General features: G+C 38.7%; 1 protein-coding gene across 1 annotated transcript; it reads right to left on the bottom strand.

Annotated features, from left to right (window-relative positions):
* Positions 1-605: 605 nt before the first annotated feature.
* Positions 606-3,471, bottom strand: LOC138882955 (uncharacterized). The gene is made up of 3 exons (XM_070163604.1): positions 3,273-3,471; positions 1,146-1,282; positions 606-827 (listed from the first exon to the last, which is right to left on the bottom strand). The coding sequence occupies exons 1-3, from the start codon at positions 3,469-3,471 to the stop codon at positions 606-608; spliced, it is 558 nt and encodes a 185-aa protein (XP_070019705.1).
* Between the last annotated feature and the right edge of the window lie 19,876 nt (positions 3,472-23,347).

Raw genomic sequence — 23,347 nt, 5'->3', positions numbered from 1 at the left:
CCAGCCAACTGAAGACCAACATCGCCTCCCATATAAGGCCTCATACGGAGACATCTAAATACTCGATTGGTAATTGTTGTTCTAGGCAAACTCTATAAGTGGTAAAAACTAATACCAAGAAGCGCCAAAATCCATAACACAAACACGTAGTATATCTTCTAATATCAGAATGGTGCGCTAGGACTGTTCGTCCATCTAAGGGTGGAATGTTGTACTCAACTCAACCTGTTGCCTAACTCTTGCTGCACTGCTCTCCAAAACTGTGATGTGAACTGTGTGCCCTGATCAGAAATAATGGACATTGATACACCGTGATGACGAATAATCTCACCGATATAGATCTCAGTCAATTGCTCCGAATAATCGGGGCTCACCAATGGAATGAAATGCATGGAATTAGTCAACTGGTCCATAATAACCCACATAGCATCAAATTTTCAAAGTCCGTGGGAGCCTAACAACGAAGACCATGGTAATACGCTCCCATTTCCACTCAGGAATCTCCATCCTCTAAAGCAAACCGCTCGACCTCTGATACTCGTACTTCACCTGTTGACAGTCTAAATACCGAGCTACAAACTCCACTATATCTTTCATATTCTTCTCTACCCATAGTGCTGCCTCAAGTCCCGATACATCTTTGCGGCACCCGGATGAATGGAATATCGTAAACTGTAGGCCTCCTCAAGAATCAACTCATGTAACCCATCCACATTGGGCACACAAATCCACCGTTGAATCCGCAACACCTCATCCTCCCCAATAGAAACCTCTTTGGCATCACCATGTTGAACCGTGTCCTTAAGGACAGTCGTCATGCTAATGCTCTATGATGCGATCATATAAAGAAAATCAAGAAACCACGCAAGCTAGAACCTGACAAGGCTCTGAAACATCTAACTCATAAACTAATTGGCCAAAGCCTGAACACCTGAAAGAATCGCTCTCTCACCAACAGAAATATATGCAAGGTTACCCATACACATCGCCTTTCTACTCAAGGCATCGACCACCATATTGGCCTTCCCGAGATGATACAAAATTATAATATCATAGTTTTTTAACAACGTCGACCATCTCCGTTGTCTCAAATTGAGATTTTTTTGCTTGAACAAGTGTTGTAGACTTTCATGATCTATAAATACCTCACAAGATACATCGTAGAAATAATGCCTCCAAATCTTCCATGCATGGACAATGGCTGCCAAATCTAAATCATGAACGGGATAGTTCTTCTCCTGGGGCTTCAACTCGCGTAAAGCATAAGCAATAACTCTACCCTCTTTCATCAAGACACACCCAATACCAATCCAAGATGAATCATAATACACAGTATATAAACATGATGTTAAAGGCAAAACTAGAACTGGAGCTTTGGTCAAGGCATTTTTCAGCTTCCGAAAGCTCTCCTCACACTCATTAAACCACCTTGATGGGGCACCCTTCTAGGTCAACCTAGTCAAAGGTGCAGCAGTGGCCGATAAACACTCCACGAAGTGGCAATAATATTAGGCCAAGCCAAGAAAACTTCGAATCTCGGTAGATAAAGACGGTCTGGGCCAACTCTAAACTGCCTCAATCTTGTTTGGATCTACTTTGACACCCTCACTGGACACCACATGCCCCAATAATGTCACAATATTAAGACAGGACTCACACTTGGAGAATTTAGCATAAAGCTTCTCCTCCCTCAACATCTGTAGTACAATCGCCAGATGCTATGCATGATCCCCCAAGCTATATGAGTACACCAGGATATCATCAATAAATACTATGAAAAGACGAATCAACATATGGCTAGAATACATTTTTCATTAGATGCATGAATGTTGTTGGGGCATTGGTCAGCCCAAAAGACATCATAAGAAACTCGTAATGACTGTGGCGGGTCCTGAATGTCGTCTTCAAAATACAAGAGTCTCGAATCATCAACTAGTGATACATAGACCTCAAATCAATCTTAGAGAACACTCTAGCTCTTTGAAGTTGGTCAAATAAGTCATCAATGAGTGGAAAATGATCCTTCTTCTTCACAAGCACAACCAGTGCACCCCAAGGTGACACACAAGGCCTAATGAACCCCTTATTAAGAAGCTCCTGAAGCTGCTCCTTCAATTCCTTCAACTCTACTGATGCCATACGGTATGAAGGAATAGAAATTGGATGAGTACCCGACACAAGTCAATACCACAATCAATGTCCCTATCGGGAGACATGCCTTGTAGGTCTGTAGGAAACACATTCGGAAAGTCTCACACTACCAAAACAACATCAAAGGTAGGAGGATCAGCACCAACATCCCTCACAAAAGCCAAATATGCCAAACACCCCTTCCCAACCATTTGTTGGGCCTTTAGCAATGAAATCACCCTACTGGGAACATAGTTTAGGAAACCTCTTCACTCAATCTAAGGCAATCTCGGCATCGCCAACGTAGCGGTCATAGCGTGACAATACAGAATAACATGACATGGGTACAACTAATCCATGCCTATAATCATGTCAAAATCAACCATACTAAGCAACAAGAGATAAACACTCATCTCCAATCCCCCAATAGTCACCACACATGACTGATATACATGGTTCACAATAATAGAATCAGCCACGGGAGTAGACACTTGAACATGTGTAATAAAGAATCATGGGGCATATCCAAATAACGAGCAAAATATGATGATACATATGAATAAGTGGAATCATGGCCAAATAATATGGAATTATCCATGTGGCATACTAAAACAATACCTGTGATCACTACGTCTAAAGCAATGACCTCTGGCCTGGAGGGAAAATCATAGGATCGAGCTTAACCGCCACTTGATCAGCCTCCCCCTCTACAACGACCTTTAGCTGCCTGAGCCCCACCTTGAACTGGCTGAGTGGGTGATGAATTAACTAGTGCGAAAGTCATAGCTTGACCCCTTTACTGAACTGGACCTTCCAAAAGATAGGGACAATGCCTCTTTATATACCCAAACTCTCCACACTTAAAGCAACTTTGATCCGTCAATGACGGCGGGTACTACATTGGATCCCAAAAATAGAATAACTACTAGAAAGACCTGGTACAGATGAACCATAAACTAATGGAGCATGGGATGAACTCTGAGCTAGGAGGGCAATAATATATTACTGACCCGGACGAGCACTATGTGAACTATGGCTATCTGATGAACAATGATGAACCGGATGAGCCGTCTGAGCAAGCCTATAAGGATGACCCCTGTTGTGGTGGGATTGTCCTCCCGATGAGGCACTACTGAAAATACCTGAACCACGAGGCCTCTTGGCCTCCTTCTCCTCAAGCTCCTGGCTGTGAACATGCTCTAGGCGTCTGGCAATATCGTCCACCTCGTCGAACCTAGCACCTGACGCAATCTCCTGAGTCTTGACGAAGTGTAGTCCATAGTTGAGGTCATCAATGAATCTCCTAATCCTCTCCTTTTTTGTGGAAACCAACCATATCATGCTCTTACCTATTTCATTAGCCCTCTAGATAATTGTAGTCTTTCTCAATGCAATCATCATTGTGTCAATAACAAATGTTAGTCCTGACTCAACTATTATGACTTAGCTCTACAACAAGATTTGGATTTGAAAGACGGGTAACAAGACTCTATGTCTTGTATCTTCCTTTTACATAATGTGGTGCACAATACATCCATAAAAAAGATTCTATTAGACATGGATTTATAGAATCCCTAGGATAGACCTGCTCTAATATCAATTTGTCACACCCCAACCTCTTTAAGGAATGGTTGGCACCTGATGCCGCACTTGCCCGAGCAAACTGTCACGACCAAAATCCAACCTATCGTGATGGTGCCTATCACATTACTAAGCAAGCAGACAATTATATGACTACTAAGCATTTGAATTTAACATATGATTTAACATGCTCAACGGTGGAAAATCTCGTAGATAACTAATGAAACAACTGAAACTCAATAACAACAAATCCCAACATTCAGGTGTCACTGAGTACAAAAGCTACTAATGTCTACATAATCTAAACCTCTAATACAACTGACTAAGAAAATAGAACAATACTAGAATAAAATAAAAGGAAAGAGAGTGAAGTTCTGGGGGCATCATAGAAGCTACCTCGAAATCTCCGAACAGGTACTATCACTAATCTAGGAACCACCATGTCCGGATGTACCTGGAACTGCACACGAAGTGCAGAGTGTAGTATGAGTACAACCAACCTAATGTACTCAATAAGTAATAGGCTTAACCTTGAACTGAAAGAAGTGACAAGCTCAGAAAGATATAGTCTGGATCCAGATAATGACAGTAGATATAACAGGGAAATGACAGTAATAACTCAGAGAACTTCCATAACCAGTTCGTACACAGTACGAAAATTTAGACATGCTTTTAATTTCAACAATTTAAGCTCAATTTGATAAAAATGCTAAGTACAGCTAGCATGAGGGAGGTTACATCTCTATGACTACATGTCAAATATGCATGTCAAAATGTAATGCATCATAGTGATACTCCTAGGTACTTACGCTCTCAGAGTACTCAATACGTCTGCCTCAACTCCTACTCATCACACATTATCACTTAGCATTGTATGGTACCTGGGCTCACTGCTGCTATGTCAGACTCTAGAGGGGAGGATCCTATCCGAGCGCTAATATAAGCCAACATGGCCTGCTGCGGCGTGCAGTCTGATCCCATAATTAGTTAATAAAGCCTATTGTGCGTGCAAACCGATCCCATAAATGATCGATAAGGCATGTTGCGCCGTGTAATGTAATTCTACAAATGTCACTCACAATCTAGCTCTGAGGCCCCAACTCAGTCATCAATCTCTCCAGTCTCACGGACTCACACTTCTCATTCCACTCAACTAGAAAAAAATGATAACATGATATGACAGTAAATGATGACAGAGACTAAAATATAATATGCAAATGAATGAATATAATTGAGTACATAATTGCAATTTAAGCAGATAACTCAATATCATAAATGACCTCAGTGGGTCCCAAAAGGTTAAGCATATAGTCTAAATATAATTTCTAACATGGATCACAGCTCAATTACTCTAACACGTAGGAATTACATGGATACAAACAAGACTAGATAACTACACAGAACCACAGAATCAACCGAGTCATAGTTATCATGGTGCTCGCCCCCGCACCCATCGCCTAGCATGTGAAACACCTCAACACCAACCACATAACACGTATTTCAGGGATTCATACCCTCCATACCAAGTTTAGAAGTGTTACTTACCACAAAATGCGCAACTCAAGGCTCTAACAAACCCTTGCCTCGCTAATCGGCCTCCGAACGACTCAAATCTAGTCATAAACAGCTTAATATAATTAATACAAGCTATAGGAATCAATCTCATATGATAAAGCTAAGTTCTTTAACCAAATTCAAAAAGGTCAACCCAAAAAGTCAACCCCGGTCCCACACCTTGGAACCCGACAAAATACACAAAATTCAAACAATTATTCAATTGAGTCCAACCATACCAAAATCATCCAATTTTGACAATAAATCAACCCTAAAATCCCCTAATCTTACTCTCCAATTCCTAGTCCAAAATCCTCCAAATTTCACCGGTATTAAATATTAATGAATAAAAATGGTCAAAAGTTGCTTACCTATTAAATCTAGTGAAAATCCTCTCAAAATTCGCCACTAGCCAAGCTTGCAAAGTCAAAAATGAGAGAAATAACGAAGCTTTCTATTTTATTCTTCTGCCAGTGATTCCGCACCTGCGATCACTTGACCGCATCTGCGGTCCTGCTTCTGCGACCCCATTCCTTTTACTCCACCTTCACTTATGTTGTCAAACATGCGCGTCTGCACAAGCGCACTTGCGCTTAAATGTCCGCTTCTGTGGAAACCCAAGACCAAATTGAAATCCGCTTTTGCACTCCACTTCCCGCATCTTCCAGCTTGCAGATGCGGACCAACCTTCGCACCTACGCATCCCCCAATCCCCAGTATTTTCACACCTGCAATAGACTAGCCACTTTTGTAGTCTCGCACCTGCAACCAATTCCTCGCAGGTGCGATTGCACCAGACTTGCAATTGTTATTGTTTAGAATTTCCTCAAGTCCAAACATCAATCCAATTTCAATCTGAATTACTCCCGAGACCCCCAGGAAAGGTGGCCGCATACCTTTTAGTCCACCTTCACTTCTGCGGTCAAATATGCACTTCTGTGCAAGCGCACCTACAACAAAATGTTTGCTTCTATGGAAACCCAGACCAAACTGAAATCCGCTTCTATGCTCCACTTACCGCACCTGCAAGATCACAGATGCGGACCAGCCTTCGCACCTGCGCATCCCCCAGCCCCTAGTATTTTTTCACCTGCAAAAACTTGACTACTTCTACGGTCTCGCACCTGCGGCCAATTCCTCATAGGTTAGATTGCACCAGATTTGCAAATCTTCGACATTTCCTCAAGTCCAAACATCAATCCGATTTCAATCTGAATCACTTCCGAGGCTCCCGAAACCCCATCCAAACATACCATCACATCCTAAAAAATCATACGAACTTAGTCGAGGCCTTAAATCACATCAAACAATAGCAAAAACACGAATCGCACCCCTTTTCAAATCTATTGAAACTAATGGATTTCTAACTTCTACAATCGATGTCGAAACCAATCAAACCAATTCTGATTGACCTCAAATTTTGCACACAAGTCATAAATGACACAGCGGACCTATCAAATCCCGATATCAACAAAATGAACTCTTGGCCAAACTTCTATACTTTTCAAAGCTTCAACTTTCTAACTTTCACCAATTCTAGCCAAATTAACCTACGTACTTTCAAATCAATATTCGGACACACTCCTAAGTCCAAAATCACCATACGGAGCTATGGGAACCATCAAAACTCCATTCTGGAGTTATTTGCACATAAGTCTATACTCAGTCAACTCTTACAACTTACGCTTCCAACCTTGGGACTAAGTGTCCCAATTCATTCCGAAACATCTTTGAAACCAAACCAACCACCCTGGAAAGTTAGATAACCATAAATGAACATAAAATAATCAATAAATATGGGAATGGGGCTACAATACTCAAAATAACCGATCGGGTCATTACATTCTCCCCCTCGTAAACAAACGTTCGTACTCGAACGGGTCTAAAATCATACTTGGAGTCTCAAATAGGTGTGGATAACTACTCTGCATCTCCCACTTGGTCTCCCAAGTAGCCTCATTGACTGATTGATTTCTCCATTGTACTTTAACTGAAGCTATATTCTTTGGTCTCAACTTCTGAACCTACCGATCCAAAATAGTAAATGGGTCCACATCATAAGTCAAATCTCCATCTAACTAAATCATGTTGAAGTCCAATACATCAAACGGATCACTGTAGTACTTTCGAAGCATGGAAAAATGAAACTCTAGGTGAACACTCGATAGACTAGGTGGCAATGCAAGATTGTAAGCGACATCTCCAATCCTCTCAAGCACCTCAAAAGGGCCAATATAGCGAGGGCTCAACTTGCCTTTCTTCCCGAATCTCATAACACCCTTCATTGGTGAAACTCTGAGTAATATATTCTCTCCCAACATATAATAAAAATCATGAATTTTTCGATCGGTGTAACTCTTTTGTCTAGACTATGTCGTGCTAAGCCGATCCTGAATCAACTTGACCTTGTCCAAAGCATCCTAAACGAAATGAGTACCCAATAGCCTAGCCTCACCCGGTTCAAACCAACCAACTAAAGACCAACACCGCCTCCCATATAAGGCCTCATACGGAGACATCTAAATACTCGATTGGTAATTGTTGTTCTAGGCAAACTCTACAAGTGGTAAAAACTAATCCCAAGAAGCCCCAAAATTCATAACACAAGCACGTAGTACATCCTCCAATATCAGAATGGTGCTATAGGACTGTTCGTCCATCTAAGGGTGGAATGTTGTACTCAACTCAACCTGTTGCCTAACTCTCGATGCACTGCTCTCTAAAACTGTGATGTGAACTGCGTTCCCTAATCAGAAATAATGGACATTGGTACACCGTGATGACGAATAATCTCACCGATATAGATCTCAGTCAATTGCTCCGAATAATAGTACTCACCAACGGAATGAAATGCATGGAATTAGTCAACCGGTCCATAATCACCCACATAGCATCAAATTTCTTCAAAGTCCGTGGGAGCCTAACAACGAAGACCATGGTAATACGCTCCCATTTCCACTTAGGAATCTCCATCCTCTAAAGCAAACCGCTCGGCCTCTAATACTCGTACTTCACCTGCTGACAGTCTAAATACCGAGCTACAAACTCCACTATATCTTTCATATTTTTCTCTACCCATAGTGTTGTCTCAAGTCCCGATACATCCTCGTGGCACCCAGATGAATGTAATACCGTAAACTGTAGGCCTCCGCAAGAACCAACTCATGTAACCCATCCACATTGGGCACACAAATCCACCGTTGAATCCGCAACACCTTATCCTCCCCAATAGAAACCTCTTTGGCATCACCATGCTGAACTGTGTCCTTAAGGACAGTTGTCATGCTAATGCTCTATGATGCATCATATAAAGAAATCAAGAAACCACGCAATCTAGAACCTAACAAGGCTCTGAAACATCTAACCTCATAAAATGATTGGCCATGGCCTGAACACCTGAAAGAATAGCTCTCTCACCAACAGGAATATATGCAAGGTTACCCATACTCATCGTCTTTCTACTCAAAGCATCGGCCACCATATTGGCCTTCCCGAGATGATACAAAATTCTAATATCATAGTTTTTTAACAACGTCGACCATCTCTGTTATCTCAAATTGAGATCTTTTTGCTTGAACAAGTGTTGTAGACTCTCATGATATATAAATACCTCACAAGACACTCCGTAGAAATAATGCCTCAAATCTTCAATGCATGGACAATGGCTGCCAAATCTAAATAATGAACCGGATAGTTCTTCTCCTGGGGCTTCAAATCGCGTGAAGCATAAGCAATAAATCTACCCTCCTTCATCAAGACACACCCAATACCAATCCAAGATGAATCATAATACACAGTATATGAACATGATGTTAAAGGCAAAACTAGAACTGGAGCTTTGGTCAAGGCATTTTTCAGCTTCCGAAAGCTCTCCTCACACTCATCAAACCACCTTGATGGGGCACCCTTCTATGTCAACCTAGTCAAAGGTGCAGTAGTGGCCGATAAACCCTCCACAAAGTGGCAATAATATTAGGCCAAGCTAAGAAAACTTCGAATCTCGGTAGATAAAGACGGTCTAGGCCAACTTTAAACTGCCTCAATCTTGTTTGGATCTACTTTGATACCCTCACTGGACACCACATGCCCCAATAATACCACAATGTTAAGACAGAACTCACACTTGGAGAATTTAGCATAAAGCTTCTCCTCCCTAAAAATCTGTAGTACAATCGCCAGATGCTATGCATGATCCCCCTAGCTATATGAGTTCTCCAGGATATCATCAATAAATACTATGAAAAGACGAATCAACATATGGCTGGAATACACTGTTCATTAGATGCATGAATGATGTTGGGGCATTGGTCAGCCCAAAAGACATCACAAGAAACTCGTAATGACTGTAGCGGGTCCTGAATGTCGTCTTCAAAATACAAGAGTCTCGAATCATCAACTAGTGATACATAGACCTCAAATCAATCTTAGAGAACACTCTAGCTCTTTGAAGTTAGTCAAATAAGTCATCAATGAGTGGAAAATGATCTTTCTTCTTCACAAGCACAACCAGTGCACCCTAAGGTGACACACTAGGCCTAATGAACCCCTTATTAAGAAGCTCCTGAAGCTGCTCCTTCAATTCCTTCAACTCTAATGGTGCCATACGGTACGAAAGAATAGAAATGGGATGAGTACCCAACACAAGTCAATACCACAATCAATGTCCCTATCGGGCGGCATGCCTTGTAGGTCTGTAGGAAACACATTCGGAAAGTCTCACACTACCAAAACAACATCAAAGGTAGGAGGATCAGCACCAACATCCCTCACAAAAGCCAAATATGTCAAACACCCCTTCCCAACCATTTGTTAGGCCTTTAGAAATGAAATCACCCTACTGGGAACATAGTTTAGGAAACCTCTTCACTTAATCTAAGGCAATCTCGGCATCGCCAACGTAACAGTCATAGCGTGACAATCCAGAATAGCATGACATGGGGACAACTAATCCATGCCTATAATCATGTAAAAATCAACCATACTAGGCAACAAGAGATAAACTCTCATCTCCAATCCCCCAATAGTCACCACACATGACTGATATACATGGTTCACAATAATAGAATCAGCCACGGGCGTAGACACTTGAAGATGTGTAATAAAGAATCATGGGGCATATCCAAATAACGAGCAAAATATGATGATACATATGAATAAGTGGAATCATGGCCAAATAATATAGAATTATCCATGTGGCATACTAAAACAATACCTGTGATCACTAAAGCAATGACCTCTGGCCTGGAGGGAAAATCATAGGATCGAGCTTAACCGCCACTTGATCAGCCTCCCCTTCTACAACGGCCTTTAGCTGCCTGAGCCCCACCTTGAACTGGCTGAGTGGGTGATGAATTAACTAGTGCGAAAGTCATAGCTTGACCCCTTTACTGAACTGGACCTTCCAAAAGATGGGGACAATGCCTCTTCATATACCCAAACTCTCCACACTTAAAGCAACTTTGATCCGTCAATGATGGCGGGTACTAAATTGGATCCCAAATATAGAATAACTACTAGAAAGACCTGGTACAAATGAACCATAAACTGATGGAGCATGGGATGAACTCTGAGCTAGGAGGGCAATAAAATATTACTGACCCGGACGAGTACTATGTGAACTATGGCTATTTGATGAACAATGATAAACCGGATGAGCCGTCTGAGCAAGCCTATAAGGATGACCCCTGTTGTGGTGGGATTGTCCTCCCGATGAGGCACTACTGAAAACACTTGAATCACGAGGCCTCTTGGCCTCCTTCTCCTCAAGCTACTGGCTGTGAACATGCTCTAGGCGTCTGGCGATATCGTCCACCTCGTCGAACCTAGCACTTGACGCAATCTCCTGAGTCTTAACGAAGTGTAGTCCATAGTTGAGGCCATCAATGAATCTCCTAATCCTCTCCCTCTTTGTGGAAACCAACCATATCATGTGACGCGCCAATTTTAAAAATCTCATCTCATATTGGGTCGCTGACATACCCTCCTGGCATAGCTGCTCAAACTGCATGTGCAACTCTTCCTATTGGGTTTGTAGAAAAAACTTCTCTAAAAAGAGAACTGAGAACTTATGCCACATACGTTGTGCAGCGCCGGCTAGCCTGCCAAACTCATAGGCCTCCTACCGTCTAAAGGCTACCCCGACAATTGAAAATTAGTAAAAGTGACTTTATTAGACTTCATAATACCCATCGTGCGAAGGATCTACAGGCACCTATCTAAGAAATCCTTAGCATCCTCTGATTCAGCCGCACTTAACTCTGGAGGCCTGAGCCTCCCAAACTGCTCTAGTCTCTTCTGCTCCTCGTCACTCATAGGTGGACCAACCTGGGCCTGAGCAAAGTAGTTAAATACTACTGTGGTGATGAAAGCAAAAATGATTGATTGTAAGAAAAAATATATGCATGAACAAATCAGCAAAAATTACGGACATGCATGTTGACATCCAACAAAAAACTACCCAAAAGTTCAAGATGTGCAAATTTTTATTTCTAAAACAGTATCAAAACACGTATATTGCTAAAACAGAGGAAAGTGCAAAAACAACTAAAAAGTCACTAAATAAACCCACGATTTTTTATTCTTAGAATATTTCAGTTTTTATACTTTGAAAACCAAAATAGACTCTATTGAATAATAAGTTGAAGAATACATGAGATAGTACATGAGACATACCAATCCTTGTTACATTAATAAATTAGAAAGAATGTTCATCCTTAGGAGACCCAAAAGGTAAAACATAAAAATAAGAGAAACCAGATAAATAAGGCCTAAAACTGAGCAAGAAATTCCACACGAGGAAGAAGAAGATTTACTCAATGGGAAGAGAGAGACAGTGAACTGAAGCCGAAGTAAATAAAGATGTAAAACTGCATTTACATATAGGGAGAAGAAGGCAAACGGGTTAGGAAAGAAAAAACCCATGTGGTGCGTGAAAGTGGACACCTAGAAGTCAACAAGTTAATGTGACGACTCGGCCGGTCGTTTTGATATTTGAGCCATGTTTCCCCTATATGATGCCTAACATATATATGTTTGTTGTTTGACAACTTGGAAGTGTTTGGGTTGGTTACAAGAAGGTTTGAGAATGATTGGAATACTTAGTTTATTTTTGGAAGCTTAAGGTATAAGAATTGATAAAGATTTTACTTTTGAGCAGATGATCATGGAGTAGTGATTTGATGGTTTCAGTAGGTTCGTATGTTGATTTTGGCCATAGTCGTATAATCGAATATGGATTTGGAGGTTCCTAAGATATTTTGGCTTTATTTGTCGAAAGTTGGCAATTTAAAGGTTTGAAGAGTTTACAAGTTTGATCAGGAGTTGACTTTAAGGACATTGGATTTAGATTATTGTTTTGAGACTTTGAATAGGTTCACTTAGTGGTTAGAAATATTTGTGCGATGTTTGGTTGGGATCCGAAATGTTTGGCATGATTCGGACGTGTTCGGCGAAGTTGGAATGTTTGGAAGCTAAGAGTTGGATTTTAATCTTCGATTCATAGTTTTTGATATTATTCGTGGTGTTTTGGGTATTTGGATTACTTTGTAATAGGTATTCAGATTTATTGATAAGGTTGGATGTGGCCTGGGGGTCTCGAGTAAATTTCGGAGTGGTTTTGGACCATGTTTGTGTTGCTAAGATTTTTTTGATCTTGTGTGCATCGCACATGTGTGGATTAGGTCGTAGATGCAAAGGGCGCAGGTGCAAGTTCCTACTCGCTTTTGCGAAGTTGGTAGTCTTTGGGTATTGTCGCTTCTGCGGAGAAGGGTTGCAGGTGCGAAGGCACACCTGTAGAGAGTGGATACACGCCTGCGAGGATGGATTTGGTGGTCAGTGGTCGTAGATGCGAAGGATTTGCACATAAATGCATCCGCAAATGCAGAAAGGTGTTGCAAAAGTGGATGGTCGGCTAGCTAATTGGTTCTCGCAGAAGCGACTAAGTGGTCGGCAAATGCGAAATCGCTAGATTTATATTTTGAGGGTTTTAACTCATTTCTCATTATTTGGAATTTGGAGCTCGGCTAAAGGAGATTTATGGGGAGATTTTCATTAAAACTTTGTGGATAAGTAATTTTCACTTAGACTTAACTATTTATCTTGAAATCCCATGGATTCATGCACCTTAACAATTTTGGAGGGAAAATTGGGGTTTTAGCCTAACTCTTAAGAGAATGAATTTTGCTGATTTGAGGGTCGGTTTGGACTTGGTTTTGGAATCTAATCGCATATTTGGACTCGCACGGCTATGGATAGTCGGGATCTACCCCTTAACTCAAGTTTTGATTGTATGGGCCCGAGTTGACTTTTGTTAACGTTTTGAGAATTAAATAAAGATTGAAGCTTTATTGTTTGAAATTAATTCATATAGTTTTATTTGACTTTATTGAGTTATGTTTTGCTAAATTTAGATCCATTCGGAGGTCAATTTGTAAGGGAAGGCATTTTTGGAGTATTAATTTTGCTTGTTCAAGGTAAGTACCTTGCCTAGCTTTGGCTTGGGGGACTAGTTGCTTGAATTGTTGATGTTGGCTACATACTGGATTGGCATAAATGTTAGGGGTTGAGCATACGTGAGTACACCAGGTTTATCCATGTTTGGGGTAGTCTTTAGGCTATATTATGTCTCGTATTGAATATATATGTGTGGGTCTTTCTATCATGCTTTATATGATTGTACGACTACGTGCGGTTATGGCATGTAAGTTATCCGTGCAGATATGGATAAGGATACATCCACCTAGGGTCACGCTCAGTTTTTCCTTGATGACATAAAGTGGTTATGGAAAATTAATCAGTGTTGAATTTTGTGTTTCTTCTATATTTGCAAATTCCTTAGATGCATACATAATTTTTACTGCATATCTCCTCTATATGTTAGCTCCGAAAATGTATACTTACCTTTTTACGCATGTCTTCTCTATATGCTGTTTTAGTTAACGAAATGATACACAGTACATATAGAGTGTAACTTGACTTATTTATTTTTGCATACCTTCTCTATATGTTGAATTGTTAGCCTGTTTTGATGTTAGTGCATATCTTCTCCATTGCGATGTTGCTCTTATTTGTATTTAATGTGTAGATTCTCGTATCGTTGTTGTTGTTGAGTGTGTGTGTATATATATATATATATACACATGTGTGTGTGTGTTCATGAGTTATACAAATTCGACATGTGAGTATCATTGGTGATTCTCGCCACTGTCTTGCCGAGGTTAGTCATGATACTTACTGAGTACATGGGGTCTGTTATACTCATACTATAATCTACACTTAATTGTGCAGATCTAAGAGTCTGATCATCTGAGCGTTGAGTATTGAACAATTGTTGAGCTGTTGAGACTAAGGTAGAGTTGCTTCCCGATTATAGTCCCTGGCATCTCCTTCTATTTTCATTACTATTGTTATTTTAGACAATGTATTGTATTTCAAAAAATTATTCTCATATTAGAGCTCATGACTCAGTGTTGTAACATTTTGGTATATTTATGCTTATTCGGCTTTTGAACTCCTTTAGTTTGTCTATGTTATTATTTTTCGTAAATGATTATTTATTAGCTTGCTTAGCAAGTGGGGTTAAGAGGCATCATGACCGGTGATGGTTTTAGATCGTGAAAAGTTGGTACCAGAGCACTAGGTTATTTAGGTCTCACGAGTTATGAGCAAGTCTAGTATAGTCTTGTTAGTACGGAAAAGCCTACAATTATCTTCAAGAGACTACAGGGTTGTTAGGAAAAATATCTCTTCTTTTATTATCGTGCGGATTTGTTTATTCTGAAGTTTTAATATTTGCTATTCTATTCTTTTATAGATGGTGAGGACACGTTCTTCTGGTACAGCTGAGTGGGGGCCAGTACCCTAGACCAGAGCCGCAAGAGGACAAGGTCGCGACAGAGATAGGGGTGGAGCACATGCCACAATTAGAGGCCCTGCTAGAGCAGCCACTATGGCGCCACTTGTAGCACCCATTGAGGAGTAGGTTTCAGATTATGTTAAGCCGATGGGACCAGCTTAGGCACCTAAGGGACCTATTGCTACCCCTGGGTTTCAGGAGACTTTGGCTCATATTTTGAGTATGTACACGATTTTGGCTCAGGCGAGTATGATTCCAATTGCACCAACTACCTCAAAGATCGGGGGAGGAGCCCAAACTCCTGCCGCACGTACACCAGCAGTTGGTTTGCGGTCATCAGACACAGAGGGTTCTGCCACTGCAATAAATCATTGTAGTCTAGCCCGAGATTATGCCAATCGTTGCAGTCTAGCCCGAGATTATGCCAGTTTTAAGTACCTACACCAGGAGGGTATGACTGTGACTCAGTATGAGATGAGGTTCATAGAACTGGAACGTCATGCTAGGGAGAAGGTTAGGAGGTTCATTGAGGGCCTTAATTTTGGTATCCGCTATGGAATGGCCCAAGAGGCCGAGTCTGATACTATTTTTCATCAAGTTGTGGAGATTGTCCGGCGCTTGGAGCATACTCGCAGGCAAGAGAGATATGAGTGGGATGCCAAAAGGACCCGTGATTCAAGTGGTTTTGGTGGTGCTTCATTTGAGGCTAGGGAAATAATACTATTTAAAAAAACTACTAAAATATTTGATGTGTCACAGTCACTTCGTGGGTCAATTTGACCATGATGCTGTATATACGAGATTTGATACATGTTTCAAACAATTTATAAGTTTATCCTGATAATGTTCTAACACTATGTAGGTAAATAATGTTTGTAAGTTATGCTAACTTATGAATATTTTTAACATTATATAGGTAAATGATCCAAATAATATCAATTTTTGATAGATATATCTTGGGGACCTAGGCTTTAGGTCACAACAATGTCTAAGTACGTAGTGAATGGTTATAAGTTCCATGCAGAGGACTGCTCTAAAAATAAAAATAGCAACAACAGCGGGGTGTGGGTTCAAGGTGGTGATGGCAACCAAGTTGGAGATATTGATTATTATGGTGTGCTCAAAGAAATAATAGAACTATAATATACAGGTTGGCCATATAAGAAATTGATACTCTTTAGATGCAAGTGGTGTGACCCAAATCCAACAAGAGGTACAAGAGTACACAACCAATACAACATAATTGAGGTTAATCATACGAGGGAGTATAATCGCTATGATCCTTTCATAATTGCACATAATGTTAGGTAAGTGTATTATGCTCCTTATCAATTGCGGCGGAATAAGTCTGATTGGTGGGTTGTAGTAAAAACTAAGCCTGTATGTAGGGTGGAAGTCGAGAATGTGTTAGATGTTGCATATCAAAACGATATCTCCAGTGTTCACCAAATAGTGGACGATCAACTAGAAAATGATTTGGAACATTCTGAACATATATTGGAAGTAGTTGATATAAATGAAGTAAGAATTATAGAAAATGAGGACGAAGAATCAACTGATGAAGCTCAAACAAGTGAGGACGTAGAATTCTCAGACGAGGAACAATACGTCAATGAGCTTTAAAAAGTTGGTTTTTTAAATAACTCTCGTTTTATAGCTAGTTTCTTATATGTTTTAATCTAAATATGTATTATATTATGCAGATGGCAGGCAAGGGTCAAGGTAACAATGACCCTACTGGTTCTCGGGGTCGAGAAAAGGCTAGGAAGGGAAAGAGGAGGGTAGAAAATAATACTCCATCTGCTCTACCCTCTTCAGAGATGCCTATGCCTATGCCTATGTCTTATCCTCCACCCGAAGGCTATACGGAGCTACCACAGCATCACGAGCCCTACACCTTCGTGTAGACACCGAGTTTTTTATCACAGGGCCATAGGACTATACGTTCGACATACAGTCCAGCTACCTCACAACCACATAGATCACAGCCATCTACATCACATGGATCGCATCCATCCATGTCACAACTACATGGATCACAGTCACTCGGGTCAGATCCATCAGTATCATAGCCAGTTAGGGTCCATCCAACTATGTCGCAGTCACAGGGATCGCAGTCTTCATCATCGACTCCATCTATTTCAGGCCTTCGCCTGTGAGGTAGTAGCTCTAACCCCCTACACCATCCACACATGCCTATTATATACATGCTTTGGACGATGAGGCTGATGATGACGAGGAGGTGCATTATGATCTAGTCCTTGAGGGTGATGGGTAAGAGTTATTTGTTATTTTTGCATTTATTGTTTTATAAAGTTTTTACTAAGATATTAATGTGTTTTTATTGTTAAATTGCAGGTTCATCCCGAGTAATAAGACTATGAGGATAATCACCAAAGCTATCAGAAAGCTTTATGATGGCCCTTATACGACTTGGAGTGATTTCCCATTCTCGATGAAGGAGCAAATTTTCAATCAACTTAAAGTGTAAATGTTTTTTTAAGCAGTTTAATAATTTATATTTATGATATTTCCATATAATATTTAACTTTTCAAATACAGAGCAAGTGTGTATGGGAACACCACTATAGTGCAGAAATGGCTGCAAATTTTAATCACAAAGCTCGCATAGTTTCTCCGAAGTTAGAAAGAAGAACAAGAAGCCTAACTGGTTACTTCAAAATTTATGGGATGATTTGCAAAGGCAATGGCTTACTGCAAAGTTCTTAGAGAAGAGCGAAAAAGGAAAGAAGCTTGCGCATCTGAGAAGGGAGGCTCCTTGCACATTAGAGGTGCGATCAGCCTAGGGACAATAAAAAGAAGATTGGTACGTAATTGCTTAAATTATTTTAACTTTCAAAGTATATCTATTATGTTTATTAACTAATTCATTAATTTGTTTTCAGGAAAAGAAGTTGGGGCATCCAATCAACAATGATGAGCTATTCAAGGAGACGCATATTGTAAAGAAGAAGAAAGAGACGGATCAAGAAAGGTGGGTCGAGGACCGAGCCTCAATTGTATATGTAAGCTTTCACTTTTCTTTAAGTATTTTAATTTACTTTTACATAAATTTTTAAATACTAATTCAATTTAAATTTTCGTATAGGGTCGCTACCAAATTAACATGGAGGAATTCATCCGCATTCAGCCAGCTGGTGAATCGGGTGAGCCAACCCAACCTTCGGACGAGGATGCTGAAAGAATATGGATAGAGTCTGCTGGCGGTCCAAAATGGGGGAAGGTATACGGGCTTCCTACTAAGAAATTTCATCGCTATAAGTATGGAATGCAAGGAATAGGGACTTTCTCACAAGGCAAGCAACTTGATGGGGAGAGCCAGTCCGCTATGCGAGAGACTGTGACAAAGCTCACATCCGAGCTAGAAGCGGCCAAGGAAAGAGAAAGGGTTAGAGATGCTCAGTTCCTTGGCATACAAGCTCAGATCAGAACTCTCCTATCTACTAGAGCTTTTCCGTTGCCCCGGTCTCGTATGTCATCGCTAGAGGCTCAACTTGAACGTGAGCGTTCCTTCCGTCTTCCCCGTGATCGTTCCTCCCGTCCTCCCCGTGATCGTTCCCGTCCTCCCCGTGGTCGTTCTTCTCGTCCTTCACAAGACCCTCCTCGACACCGTATTTTAGATGAAAGTTCATCAAACGGTGATGATGATGTTGTACAAAATACTCCTTGACTTTAATATACTTTGAGCTAGACAAATAGAACCGATTTTGAACTAGTTATAATAAGTTTTAACTTTGTTTTGGATTTTTTTAGTTCTATTGAACTTTAATTTGTTAGTTTTAATGTATTTATTGAATTGTGTTGTTGTTGTTGTTGTTGTTGTTGTTGTTGTTGTTATTTAGGGATTTTACTATGCTGGCAGGTGGTGTAGCTTCCAAAACAGGCATTTTATGCCAAAATTAAAACCCAGAAAACCGACCAAAGTTGGTCGGTTCCTAATAAAAAAAATTCTGCTAATTAGCGACCAAGGTTGGTCACTAAATTTAAAAAAAATTAAAAATTACCGACCAAAGTTGGTCGGTTAATGAACAAGGATTACCCAGATTTCAACTTTACCGTCCAACTTTGGTCGGTATTGTTAAATTTTAATTTTAAAAAAAAAATATATTTTTTACTTTACCGACCAACTTTGGTCGGTAAAATTAAATTATTAAAATATGTTACCGACCAAAGTTGGTCGGTATATTTTTTAAATTGCACAGCCGGTCCTTTTACTTTTGCGACCAACCTTGGTCGGTAATTAGCGATCAACCTTGGTCGGTATACTAAAACGAACATCAAAATAGCGACCAAGCCTATTTGGACGAGTTTTGGTCGGTAATTGGCCAAAACCGACCAACGTTCGTCGCTTTTTTGGGTCGCTAATTACCGAATTTCTAGTAGTGAGTCAAGTTAATCAATTTTATGAAAAGGAAGATTTTAAAAAAAAAAAAAAAAGAAAAGAAAAGAATGACAGATGTATAATCTAAAAGGTTAACTCATGTGTTGTCTCTTGAGTTCATCCGTCAATGACGGCGACCCGAAAATAGAAAATAAGATTACTGTTCAATTTCTCATGTTAAAAAAAATTGGGATCCTTATACAAATAACCGTTTAAATTCACTATTTATTTTTTAGCAGCTACACATAAATAATATACTGACTAAATATAATTATACATGTATTATACATAAATTACGAACATATTATATATCAATCAATTATTTTAAATTTAAACGGATAAGTGAACGACTATTTGGATTAATCTTCTTAAAATTCTTCTTATTATGTGTAGCAACCTCGACTTCCAACCAAGAGGTCGTGAGTTCGAGTCTCCTCAAGAGCAAGGTGGTAAGTTCTTGGAGGGAAGGATGCCAAGGGTCTATTTGGAAACAGTCTCTCTACCCTAGGGTAGGGGTCTGCGCACACACTACCCTTCCCAGACCCCACTAAGTGGAATTATACTGGGTTGTTGTTGTTGTTGTTTTACACATTTAGAATGGGAATTTTTACATTCCTATGCCACATAGAAAACCTTATTACCCTCAATGTTTAAGGTTTGACTTAATTACACTTAGTATACCAAATTACCAATTCTATATCATAGTATATTTTAACCTAAAAAGCTAGCATCCTTACCTTGAGCAGTTTTTGTTAACATATTAAAATATGTCACCTAATTGAGTCCAGCTCATAAATTTTTTTAAATGACAATGACAAAGGAATGCTGAGTAATATAATACGTACACCTTTTCATGGATCGAGAATTCAAATTTTGTAGAAAATTGAAGAGCAGATATCACAATCAATTTTATATTCTAGTCGTAACATTGGGCTACGTACAACCATGCGAGGGAGAGTATTAATTTTGTAAAATCTGAACTTAAGTTTGATAAATAAATATTTGTTTGTTTCTTTATTTAATTACATATTAATATTCCCACTATGGATTATTAATTATCAGTTTATCTTTTAGTCCAAAGCCATAAAGTAAAAGAACCACAACACTAGTGTATCAACTACATCTTCTTGACAACAATTGAAGAATGTAAAAATTCTTATGTGGCATAGGAATGTAAAAATGCATCTACAATTGAAAATAATGTATCTACAATCAGAATACAAATAATCTACAAAAAATCTACAAAGTGGATATATTGAATTTTAATATCCCAATTCCCATTTGATTGTAGTTTAATTGGGATTTTCGACATAATTGCGTTTATTGCAGAAGATTTGTAGAAGTTTTAGTCGTTTTTGATTTGTGAAAACAGAAAACAAAGCATCTACAATTAGAATACAAGTAATCTACAATTTATCTGCAAAATATCTACAAATTGAGTACATTGAATTTTTATATCCCAATTCCCATTCAATTGTAGTATAATTGGGATTTTTGACATAATTGCGTTTTTTCAGAAGATTTATAGAAGTTTTAGCCGTTTTTTATTTGTGAAAACAGAAAATAAAGCATCTACAATCAGAATACAAATAATCTATAATTTATCTGCAATTTCTGCAATATGTCTTCTTCTTCTTCTTCTTCGAGTTTCGATCTGAAATTCAGTCAAAATCAAGTCTAATCTTCACCAAAACCCCTCAAATTGAGATATAAACTCCAAACCATATTCCCGATTATTTTCAACAACATCCAATCCAAAAAAAATAATGATTTTTGAAAACCCAAATTTGAATTCAAAGTTTAATGGTTGTCAATGATGGAATTGCTGCTCTCTTTTTATTTGCTTTGTATTACTGAAATTTGCGATTGAGAAATAGAGAGAGATGTAGAGAGAAGTCGGATATATATATGATATTTGGATAATTTTCTGTATTAATGATCTGGCAAATTACTAATGATTTCGTAGATTTTCTAAATTACTTTTACAAATGATGGGGATATAAATAAAGTTAACTGTTCTGAGATGTTGATTGTAATGTTCAGTTTCATAAAATCAGTATAAAGTAATTGTTCAGTATTTTTTCCTTTCCTTTAATGTTCAGCTTCATAAAGTCAATAAAGAAAAAATAAAACAGGGTTGAAGGGCATCTATGGCAATTCAATGGTGCACGGAATCTTTACCAGTCAAAAGCAAAAACTGATAAGGGATTAGGAAGGAATCAACTCCTAATAATTAATATTTAATAAATGATATAATAATTGTAAAAAAACTATAAACATAACGGATAAATATAAAACTATGCATATTTTTGATAATAAGATTTTATATATGGTATAGAAAGAAAAAAGTATCTTTATAATGATAAATGATTTTCCTCCTTAATAAATATGTGGGACCAAAAGAAGCTCACACAAATGGGTCGTTGTATTTCTCTGACTACGTGTTTATTTGACGAAAATAGTCATCAAACATGGCAAAAGTGCCTCTAGACCTACGCACTGAGGCATATCTTACGCATTTTTTAACGAGACACTGATACTCCTTAGTTGGTTAATTTAGTAACAAATTATTAAACTTGCTGAAATACCTGAATTAGATTTGACACATCTGCATACCAGCTTACACACGTTTTCCTACCCAAGAAAAACACCAAATAATTTTCCCATACCAAATAAATAAGAGTTTAATTATTATGAACGAATTGTGAAAAAGTTATTTACACAATCAAATTAATTATAAGGTAATTATAAATAAAATTTATGATATGACGTAATAAAAATAATATCTAACCTGCTTCTACATATTAAAAGACATCAATAGTATAAATATTCTAAACACGGTCAGTATATATATAATTTAAAATCCAACAGATAAACGAACAATAATGTTTTGAGCGTAGCCCATGTCCAAAAGGTCATTCCCTTGACCATGAAATGACTTTGTTTCTTTTTGACTAGCTAATGGAAAGAATTGAATTTGGTATTTTCTTAAATGAAGAAATAGTCATTCAGAAAATATTACTCTACCTGTTTCATTTTATGCGTTAATGTTTGATTAAGCACAAAATTTACTATTTTTATTTCACAAAATTTAATATTTTTATTAATATATATATATATATATATATATATATATTAATATATATATATATATATATATATATATATATATATATATATATATATATATCATTAGAATCTGGGGCATTTGCATCTATACCCGCTTTTTGTATCACATTTTAACTTGTGCCCGCTTTGCAAAAAAAATTGCAAGCGTACCCGTTTTTTCGCATAACTTCAGCACATGGGGCTGAAGTAGCAAAGGCAATCACGCAAAACTTCAGCATTCTAATAGTCGAGCCTGAAGTTCAGCTCTAGAGCTGAAGTTTTTGTTTTGTAACTGGCGAACTTCAGCTCTAGAGCTGAAGTTTTTGTGTTTTAACCGGAAACTTCAGCTCTAGAGCTGAAGTTTTTGTGTTGTAACTGGAAACTCCAGCTCTAGAGCTGAAGTTTTTGTGTTGTAACCGGGAAACTCCAGCTCTAGAGCTTGTGTTGTAACTGGGAAACTTCAGCTCTAGAGCTGAAGTTTTTGTCTTTGTAACTGGCAAACTTCAGCTCTAGAGCTGAAGTTTTTGTTAATTTGTTGTATTTGTCAATTATAATTTCTAGCTGTATTTTTGCTGTTTTGCCTTAGTTGTAGCTAGTGGTTGTTAGCTGAAGTGGACTAGAATGAGCAAGTTATGTTTTTAAGAAAGCCGCAAGATGCTCGATATATGTCCTTTGAGACAAAAGAAGGAATAACGGTGCCCAAACAAACAAAAATAAGT

Source organism: Nicotiana sylvestris, chromosome 12, assembly GCF_000393655.2.
Source record: "Nicotiana sylvestris chromosome 12, ASM39365v2, whole genome shotgun sequence".
NCBI classification, from domain to species: domain Eukaryota; kingdom Viridiplantae; phylum Streptophyta; class Magnoliopsida; order Solanales; family Solanaceae; genus Nicotiana; species Nicotiana sylvestris.
Note: the sequence above shows the minus strand (reverse complement) of the source record. Positions and strands in the feature narration are given on the sequence as shown.